At 41.0% G+C, this 10,830-nt stretch overlaps 1 protein-coding gene across 1 annotated transcript; it reads right to left on the bottom strand.

Annotated features, from left to right (window-relative positions):
• Positions 1-2,226: 2,226 nt before the first annotated feature.
• LOC123255429 (sodium/nucleoside cotransporter 1-like) lies at positions 2,227-10,600 on the bottom strand (the record flags this gene model as incomplete). The annotated part of the gene is made up of 7 exons (XM_044684223.1): positions 2,227-2,338; positions 2,720-2,831; positions 3,079-3,177; positions 4,361-4,442; positions 6,318-6,515; positions 7,972-8,140; positions 10,470-10,600. Coding segments are annotated over 7 exons (903 nt in total), but the record flags the coding sequence as incomplete, so codon positions are not given.
• Between the last annotated feature and the right edge of the window lie 230 nt (positions 10,601-10,830).

Here is a 10,830-nt window from a genome sequence, read left to right as displayed (position 1 = left end):
AAGCAGATGTATGGACAAAGAAATCATTTATAATCAAAAAGTAGAACTGATTAAAGGAAGTAAAATAAATAATTTTTATTACATGAAATTTTAGAAGTTTTGCACAAACAAAATGTATCCAATCAGGATTGGAAGGAAAGAAGGAAACTTAAGTGGGGAAATCACAGCAAGTTTCTCTGATAAAGACCTAATTTCTCAAAAATATAGAAAATTGATCAGTCCCAAATTAATAGAATTGTCAAATGACACGAACAAGAAGTTTTCAGAAGTTGTGCAAAATTATATATAGTTATATGAAAAATAGAGAACTGCAAATTAAAACAAATCTGAGGTCTGACTTCATACTGTAAAGAAAAATTAAGAGAGCACATTTTAATAATTTAAGTTTTAATGAGAATATAGTAGAGTTGTAAATTAATATTATCCCTTTAAACCAGAGAAAACTTCTAGCAGCTTTTAACAATTAACAAGTTAGTTTAATTAAAATAGAGATTGTAAAAGAATATAGAAAGGAGGGAAAGATAGAAAGAGAGATTACTAATCTTATACCCTATAAATATATCTAAAATTCCTAATACTACCTAAAATTTCTAAAAACCCTACTCTAACTGTCTTCAAGAACAGGTTCTTCTGTCTGGCCAGACCAGGCCTAATCTAACCTACTCTACCTAAAATTGATTCACTAACTAATCTACACTAATAAATAAACAGCCACCATCTATGACCTCCTTAAATAAGGTTCATCCTTCAACTGATAGTGTTTAATTGCCAGTCACCCCTTGCCTCAGAGATAGACTCCTGCTCCCTCGAGGTCCAGAGACAAAAACCCTTTCAAGGTTTAAGCCAAAAGCCCCCTCAGTATGCTCAGGCCAATTTTTATATAACTAAATGCTAACCCACACTACCAGCAACCAACCCCCAAAGACCAACTCATGCCTAGCAGCCAACTTCCCTGCAACTGCCAGCTCTATCAGTAACTTGCCAACCAACCGCCAACAACTCCCTCGCCTAACTCTCAACAATTGACAGCCTGCAACAGATGCTGGCTCAGTAGGGGGCTCCCCCATTTCCCCTTCCTGTCACTGTGGACTGGTTAATCCCTACACATCTCTATGGTAAGAGAACCTCTCAGTCCCCCATCAAATTAAAGAAATTAAAGAATTCCTTTTTATAGGATTCTTTAATTAATTCAGGATGTCATCCTCAAAAAGCAATCATTTTGTTTCCTGCTTGCTTGTGCTTATTTTCTCAATTTATTTTTATTATCAGATTGTAATAGTTATAAGATATCTATTAAGTTTTCAAATAACAATGATGATAGTACACATCCTTGCTTTGACTCTGATATTACTGGAAGGGCTACTAGTATTTTTCTGTTACATATGATACTGACTCTTGGTTTGAGATGTTTAAAAATATTTAACATATTAAAGAAATTTTTTATCTGTGCTTTTTAATTTTTTTAATGGAATAGATGTGTTGTATTTTGTCAAAAGATTTTTCTGCAACTATTAATGTTATCATGTTATTTTTGTTTTAATAATAGACTATTTTATTTATATTTTCCTAATGCTGAATCAATCTGGTATTCCTAACATGATGCTATAGCATTTTTGCTAATATTTCCTTCAATACTTTTGTGTCAGTATTCATTAGCGACATTGGCCTAGAGTTTTCTTTCTCTGCTCTTTCCCTACTTATTTTAGCTATTAGGATCATAAGATCATATTTATACCATAGAATAAATTTCTACTTTCACTGAAAGTTTGCATAATATTGGGATTCATTGTTCTTTGAATGTTGGATGGAATGTAAATCTATCTCATGCTGGTCATTTTTCTTTATTTATAAAGAAAGAGTTATTTATAACTTGTTTGATTCTTTTTTCTGAGGTTGAATTACTTAAATTCTCTAGTTTTGTTCTGCCAGTCTTGGTATTTATATTTTAAGTCTCTTATTTTATACAAGAGGAACCTAAGGCCCAGAGATTTTAATTGACTTAACCAACTAATACAGTCGCTTTTGTTATAGAACTGGGCCTAGAACTTTGATATCCCAACCACCAAGCCTATAGTTTTTCCACTAACTATAAGTCATTTTAAGTGCTCATTTGAATGTTAATGACTAAGAGCTAAATGAAGACTAGAGAAAATAAGGAATGGGACTGGTAGGTAGAGAGGTTGCCTCTCTGGCAGAATAGTCCTGAAAAGAGAATTGATACTCATACTATGCACAGGCAGTGTGGTTGTAAAATTTGCAGCAATTGTCCAACATATCTGTGGTAAAATCCATCCTGGAGCCAGCAAAGGAGGAGGAATTGGTACCTGTGACTATCATGCTGAAAAAGAGAAGTTACGTAGGTTGGAGCTTAAAAGCCATCAAGAAAGGAATTGAAGATCATACCCTGCTAACAAATGACATGACTAAGGCTGCCCCCTTTCTCCTTCTCCTTCGCTCTGGTCCTATAATTAGAATTTTCCCCTTCCCACCAGTCAACACCATGATTCTCCAAATCACCAGCTCCTTTCCCTGCATATCCTGTAGTAAACGCAAAAAAATGCCAAGGAAAAGGAAAAAAGAAATTTATAACTTTCTCCTTCTCACCACCCTACCTATCCCTAGGGCCTTTACTTTTTACTTTACTATACTCTTACTGGCATCACTCCCTTCCCCTCAAATCCCACCCCAGATGGCCAGGCAGAGACTCCAGGACCCTCACCTCTGGAAGACCTTCTTACAACACACATAGCTGTCATAGCTGCTGTCCGTAAAACTTGTGTTGAGGAAGGAGAAGCAATCGATTTCTGGCCCTCTGGGCACATAAAGGATTCCTGGGTGAAAGATGAAGAAGAAATTGCTAATATATGTTTATATATTATCAATGGACCATAATCCCTGGGACTTTGGAATCAAAACTTCAACCACTCTGCCCTGGGAAAATTAAGCTGATTCCACAAGGGAAGGAGTAGGTGAATTAGGGCATTTCTAAGGCAAAGTCCTCCCACCAAGGGACAGAAAGAGACTCTGATCAAATCATTCACTTCCATTAAGACAGGAGCCTGTGGAGAAGTACCTTACCTGCCACACAGGCATTGACCAGGGATACACAGGCACCAGTTAGTAGAGCACTCATCACAATCTTGGAGAACTCACTCTTCCGATGGGGAACCATTGAGGCTAGAAACATTGAGAAGAGACCAGGGGCAAAAGCTGAGTCTCGCTCCCAGGGACTCAATAACCCAGGCTTGGTGTGTGAGACCCCTCACATTAGTTATATCTGCTGCCCCCTCGCTCCAGTTCTGAAAACTTGGAAAGGAGTAAACGTTGCCCATGTTGTTGTCTTGTGGTTCAGAATTCCTTCATTGACTTAGCTTTGACCTCTAGTCTAGTCCATACGTTCCATGAAGGTAAGGACTCCGTTTTGCCTTTTACCTAAACTGTTTTTCCTAAACTCTGTATCTTCTCAGTGCCTTGTGTACAATCGTTTCTTAGAAATTTCTTGAATGAATGGACTCAGGATGCTACTAGGGGTATCACTCCCTCAAAACCCCATCGCATAGGCTTTACCATAATTGGCATACAAACCTAAAATATAAGAGAAGGCTCAGAAGCGTACAAATCTCAGAGACTGACCCCATTGAAATCACCCCTAAACCCCCTCCCACAATGATCTGATTTAGGAACCTGTAATAACTTCAAGCTTCTATTGCCAACCCTCATCCCTTCTCCCCTAGCCAACCCCCACTGTCCAGAGAGAATTTTAGAGAATCCAGTCACTCCAAACATATTCCAAAAAGAAATATCAGTCTAGCAGTACCCCATCCATCTTGGGATAATGGGTATGGATCACCCTAGATTCTTCCATATGGCCATTATATTCCACCCCAGCTGATGTGTGATGACTCCACCCCAGGTAAGTTCATACAAAGCCCACTCTCCTTGAGTCCCTCCCTCTTATCCTTATCAAAAGCTAGTATTGGGCTGGTGACCACATTCTCCCCAAAACCAAAGGTAGAGAGCCTGGCATTTTGTGGCCCCATCCTTGCCTCTCCTCCGTAGAGGAGCCTGGAGAGCCATGGTGCCAGACCCCTCCGGGTCAATCCCAAGCTTCAGCCGCACGAACTGGTCATAGAATCTTAGAAGCCAAGATCCAAAGAATGTCAGAACCGGAAAAGACTCCAGATATCGTCTTGTCTGATCTCATTTTACAGACATGGAAACGGAGACCCAAGCAGGTTCAATGAGAGGCCCCGTATTACAGCCTTGTTAGTAGCAGAGTCCAGAATGGAACCCTGGCCTCCTGGTGCTGATCCCCTTGACAGTGTGCTTTCAAATACTGATTTCAAATATTGGAACTCACTTAGACCTCCCAGCATGATCCCAATGGAGCTGAAATTGGCAAATCCACAGAGAGCAAATGTGGTGATAATTTCTGCTCTGATCTGAAAAACAAATAAAATACATGACGGAAAAACTCTAGAGGTGATCTCCTCCCTACTATGGTTCCCTGACCTGACTTTGGCCTCTCATCTGCTCCTTGGCATACCGTGGGTCCAGGGAGCTTCAGCCATGGCCCTTTTTAGGACCCCGTACCCCATAACCTCCCATGGCTGCCCATCATCTTGGCATGACATACTGTAAGTGGAAATTTTGTATCCTTTAGACTTCATCTCCCAGAATTCTTCCCTCACCCCAAAATTCCCTTTTCCTTTCTGTTTACATGTCTTTTACGTGATTGTTTTAAATTTTGGGGAATGCCTTTGTCGCTCTCTTCCACGTGGGTGGCTTGGGTGAGTTCTTCCTGTTTCTCTAGCCTTTATTAGTTTATTTTTGTTTCAAGTCAAATATTAATAAATCTTATTAAATATTGTACTTGGAATATTGGATATTAAAACAAAATCTAATTGCTGGTAGACTTCTCACCACAGCCTTCAAAGTTCTCACTAGCTCTCCCCACCCAAATCATATCTCCTAAGACACCCTAGTCCTTCTCCTCCATCTTCAGTCTCCCATCTCCACACTTCTACAAAGGTGAAGGGGGGGTGGGGTGTCCACAGATATGAAACATTGCATATATAACCAAATTTTTTTCAATGCTTTGATAGATTTTTGTTGATTTTTAAAATCTTTCCTTTCTTATTTCTAAATTTTTTTAATTTTAATTTTAAATTGCCATAAGGGATAACTTTCTGGGAGGGGGAAAAAGAAGGAATACATAGAGGGGGAAATGTAGATGATTTAAAAAACAAATTATCAGTTAAAAAATTTTTTTGAACCTTCCTCTTGAAAGATTTTAACTTTGTCTCAGCTACGTTAAGGGGAGAGAAATTTTTCCATTCCTTATTTCCGGAGAAGATCCAGAAGGAGTACCCAGAAAGTCCAGGCACAGTCTTGACCCCTGCCTAGTATCTGTGGAACTAGACATAACAAAAGGGGAAAGTTCAGGTGGATGTGACACCCACAGCTGAGGCCCTCAATCCCTTCCTACCTGAGATCTTCTCCTCACAAAGTCTAGTCCCTGGACCTTCAGAGACAAAAGAACATGAAAACAAATATCTGGTCTCTTTGCCATGGCTACAGCTAAGACCTTAAAGGGTCAGTGAGAGCAATCAGGCAATTAGTGCAGGGGCCAAGCCTGAAGGCAAATGTGTTTGAGAGCTGAGAGAATAGGAATGTTTCCCTGTGGCAGTCTGTCCTAGAGGTTAAATAAAGAGATGACCTCCTAAGAGCCTCAGGGACCTCAGTAGCTAACAAAACCAAAGAAACACAGGGAACTGGGGTTGGAAGTGAAAGAAGAGAAAAATAAGGAGATTGAGTGATTTGGCCAAAAAAAAAAAAAAAATGGGGCTGGAACAGCTGTTGCACCCTCCACCGGTTAAATGCCTCAGGCAGAAATAGCCTCAGTTGTCCAGAACAAACAGCTAGACAAGGACAGGTAGGCAGTGGCAAAATAATGTTGCAAAAATAATAATAATCTGGACAAAATGACATTTTGTAATTTGCAAAACACTTTGGACACAAATTAATAATAATAATAATAATAATAATAAATGATGGCTATAATGTGTATAGTACCTCAGACTTCTCATTTGATTCTCACAACAACCCATAAGACAGTTGCTATTATTCTCCCCATTTTACAGATGAAGAAACTGAGGAAGAAAGCATTTTCCTCATGCGAGGAAAGCATTTTGCCTAAGGTCACTCACTCACTGAGTTAACAGAGTCAGGACTAGAGTTTGGGTGCCCTTATTCCCAGGCCTTTGACTTTTCCCACTGCCCAAGTACCACCGTCACCATCTGCCTATAGCACTTACGGAAATCCACTGCTTCTTGTCCCCAATCCACTCCTCAACTCCTGCTAGACGCCTATTCTTGTACTCGGACAGCTCCTGATAAGCCACAAATTCATTCAGAAACAGCTTGATGCCCAGCAGTTCAGCCACCACGGGACAATCTGCCCAGTCCACTCCCAGCATGAATGCCACAGGGCGCAAAATGTAAGAGCAGATGAGCTAAGGAGGCAAGTCCACGAAAGAAAGAGTTAGTGGCAAGGGCTGGGAGTCTGCCCATCCTAGCATGTCTCCCTCAAGAAGTAACCTTCCCTAGAGGAAGAACTGTGGGAGGAGAAACACAGAAGAAAAACAACTGCTTGAACACATGGGCTGATGGGACTATTATTGGGGATGTAGACTCTAAACAATAACTCTAGTCCAACTATCAATAATATGGAATTAGGTCTTAATCATTGATACATGTAAAATCCAGTGGAATTGTGCATTGGCTATGGGAGTTTAGGGGGTTTGGGGGGAGAGGGAAAGAGCATGAAACATGTAACTAGGGGAAAATATTCAAAATTTAAAAAATTTTTAATTAAAAAAAAAAGTAACCTTCCCTAAGCAGAAGAAAGGTAGAGGGCCACATCCCAAGTCCCATTAGGGCCCATCCTCTACTATGGACCACACATTCTCATTTATGTAGCACCCCGGGGCTTATAAAATGCCTTCCTCAACCAACCCTGTGAGATACGAGTTTGGGAGCTGGACGGGACCTCAGAACTTATCTAGTTTGATCCACATCCAAACAAGAATCCCTGCTCCATATCCCCCCAAAATGGTCACCTAGCCTCAATGAGGGGGAACCTACAACCTACAACCTACTTTGCCAGTCTACTCTATTTTTAGATAGTACTAATTATCATTATTCTTTTTTAAGCCCTTACCGTCCATCTTAGAATCAATACTGTGCATTGGTTCTGAGTCAAAAGAGTGGTGGGGGTTAAGCGACTTGTAGACAGTGACACCACTAGGAAGTATTTGAAGCCAGGTTTAAACCCAGGACCTCCTATCTCTAAGCCTGGCTTTCAATCCACTGAGTTACCTAACTTTCCTCACCAATTATTCACAATAATATAAATAATAACTAACATTTATATAGTGCTTACTATGTGCCGGGCATTTTGTGAATCACTTTTCAAGTAGTATCCCATTTGTTCCTCACAACAACCTTGTGAGGTTTTACAGAGGAGGAAAATGAGGTAAACAGAATTTAAGTGATTTTCCCAAGGTCACACAGCTGGTGTCTGAGGCTGAATTTTAACTTGGATCTTCCTGACCCTTAACTTTTTCTTTTCATAAAATCTAAATTTGCCTCTTTGCCCAAATCTACCCACTGGTCCTGGATCTCCTCTCTAGGGTCAAACAGAACAAGTTTAAATCTCTCTTCAACATATTATTTTTTTTCCCACTTAATAGGTAGGGTAATAAAGACAGAGAAGTGATTTAGCTGTGGTTACACAGGACCACTCATCCTACCCCAAAGTCCTCCCTCATTGATACCACCCAGACTGATGTCTTTTGCACTGCACTCAGGGACTGGCAGGGACCTGGGGCTCCTGCCCAGGTCTGATTGGCTCTTAGACACATGCCAGGAAAACTGGCCCTTCCCCTGGATGGCTAAGGTTGTTGTTACCTGGAAGCTGAGCTCCTGGATGTCCACCATCTCCCCCAGCCAGGACAGAGCAGCATTAATGAAGGCTAACACGGCCAGGAACGCAATCAGGTTGGCAGCAATGTTTGCAATGACCCCTATAGAGATGGCGGCTCCACTTGTGGTGGCTTCCAAAAGGTTCTGAGCCTCCCTGAGTTCATGTCAAGAATGATCATATTAATCATGAGTCTCCAGGAAGAGCAGAGGCTTCTGTACTCAAGCTATAACTCAGATCTCCTCTATCAAATGTACGTAATGATAGCTGTACTATCTATCTTGGGGGCAGCTAGGTAGGGCACCAGGGCCTGGAGTCAGGAAGACTCAACTGGAAAGGGTCAGGAAGAGCCTTGCATAGCCTGCCTGTCCGAAAGCTTCAGGCATTCAAGAAAGAAAAATAGGGTACGGAGGATTGGAGAGGGGAAGGATGAGATTTCTCATAATGTAAGGAGTAACTTGCAAAAGGTCCAGAGGTAAGACTAGAAAGAAGAGAATGGAAATGGAACAAAAACAAAAATAAAGACTATGTAAATATATATCATAGAATATTAGAGCTGCGAGAGGGACTTCAGAATCCATCTGATTCGGTCTCTGTATTTAACAAAGGAGTAATCTGGAGTCCACAGAGGGCAAATGATTTACCCAAGACCACATGGCTTTGAATCTCCAGTGAACTTTCCACTCTCATGAGTAAGAAATAGATATCCGATAGTGGATCTGGAGTCCAAGAGAACTAAGTTCAAATCCAAATTCTTACTAAATACAGTGTTGATGTTCAGTCATGTCCGACTTTACATGACCCCATGGACTTTGACCATGAAGTTTACTGGCAAAGATATTGGAGTGGCTCGCCATTTCCTTTTCCAGTGTGTCTCCATCTTACAAATGAGGAACTAAGAGAAATAGGAGGTATGTGACTTGCCCAGCGTCACACAGCTAACAAGTATCTGAGGCTGGCTTTGAACTCAGATCTTCCTGACTCCAGACCAAGGGCACTATCCACTGTACCACCTAGCTGCCCAATAAATGTGGCCCTGGCCAAATCGCTCGATCTCCTTATTTTTCTCCTCTATCAAATGTAGATAATAATAGTTGTACTGTCTATCTTAGGGGCAGCTAGGTAGTACAGTATAGGGCACCAGGGTCTGGAGTCAGGAAGACTCATTTTCCTGAGTTCAAATCTGGCCTCAGACACTGAATAACTGTGTGACACTGAGTTATTCTCTTAATGCCTCAATTCCATCATGTGTCAAATGAACTGGAAAGGGAAATAGAAAACCACTCCAGTATCTTTCCTAAGAAAATCCCAAATGGGGTCTCAGAGAATCAATCAAACATGACCAAAACAACTCAACAACAGAAACCACTTAGCTTCTCTTATAGAGTTGTTGTGATGCTCAGATGAGATCATGAGTATTATGAGATATCTCATAAACTGTGGAGAGCTTTGTGAATGTCAGCTAGAAATATGATCACTGTTGAAGCATTTTAGGACTATAGACTTGGATCTGGAAGGGACTTAACAGGCTATTGATACGAACCCCCTCATTTTACCAATGAGGCAACCTAGAAAGGTTGTCACTTACCCCAAGTCATCAAGATACTAAGTTACAATGATGCAGAGTGAAAGGGGCAGAGCCAGAAGAACACTGTACACAGAGACTGATATACTATGATAAAATCGAATGTAATGGACTTCTGTACTAACAGCAATGTAATGACACAGGACAGCTCTGAGGGATTTATGGAAAAGACACTACCCACATTCAGAGGAAGGAGTGCAGGAGAGGAAACAGAAGAACAACAATTGCTTGAACGCATGGGATGAGGAGGACATGATTGGGGATGTGGACTCGAAATTACCACACCAATGGAATCAACAATTTGGAAATAGGTTTTGATCAACGACACAGGATAAAACCAGTGGAAATGTGCATTGGCTATGGGGGGAGTGGGGTGCGGGGGGTGAAGGGGAAAGTAGGAGCATGAATCATGTAACCATGTTAAAAATGAATATTAATAAATGTTTAAATAAATAAATAAATTTCATCTTATAAATTGAGCCTCCCCCCCCCCCAAAAAAAAGATACTAAGTTACAGAGCCAGGATCCAAACTCAGATCCCATAATCCCAAACTCAGGGCTCTTTCCATTGACCTCACTGCTCCCAAGGAGCCTCGGAAATGAGAATAAGAAATTAGATATATTGAAGAAGTAGCCTGAAAAATCAGAGAAGCTCTTAGATAATGGGAAAATACAGAAAAAGAGAAAGGTTTTGAAAGAGAAACTTCAGCTAATAGGAAAGATTGAGAAGTGTTCCTAGGGTTAGTGAGATGTGGCAATAAGGCAAGGGATGGTGAGACTCCATGAAGCCCATTTTTATCCTTATTACTTCATGCTTATCATTCCTATTTCTTCACTTCCTGCTCCAGCACCTGACCCTCAACCCCTCAATACATACACAGATGATCTCATCAAACTTACCCATAGGACAGTTTCACGCTCTCTTTATTCTGGAACTTGGATTTTTCCACTTCTGGGTAGACTAGTTTGGACAGGGCCAGAGCACAAGGGGCAGCCATCACAGAGGCAGCAATCAGAGATGCAGCATCAATCTATGAGGACCATGGTTTAGGATTAAAAACGGCAAGAAAAGTTTTCTAGTTGGGGACAGCTAGGTGTCTCAGTGCATTGAGAGTCAGGCCTAAAGAGAGGAGGTTCTAGGTTCACATAACATAAGCAAGTCATTTAACTCCCATTTGCCGAGTCCTTAATGCTATTCTGGCTTGGAACCAATACACAGTATTGATTCTAAGATGGGAGAGAAGGAGGAGGAGGAGGAGGA

The sequence above is a fragment of the Gracilinanus agilis genome, unplaced genomic scaffold (genome assembly GCF_016433145.1).
Source record: "Gracilinanus agilis isolate LMUSP501 unplaced genomic scaffold, AgileGrace unplaced_scaffold46283, whole genome shotgun sequence".
NCBI classification, from domain to species: Eukaryota; Metazoa; Chordata; class Mammalia; order Didelphimorphia; family Didelphidae; genus Gracilinanus; species Gracilinanus agilis.
The sequence above is the reverse complement of the archived record's forward strand: the minus strand, read 5'-3'. Positions and strand labels throughout refer to the sequence as shown.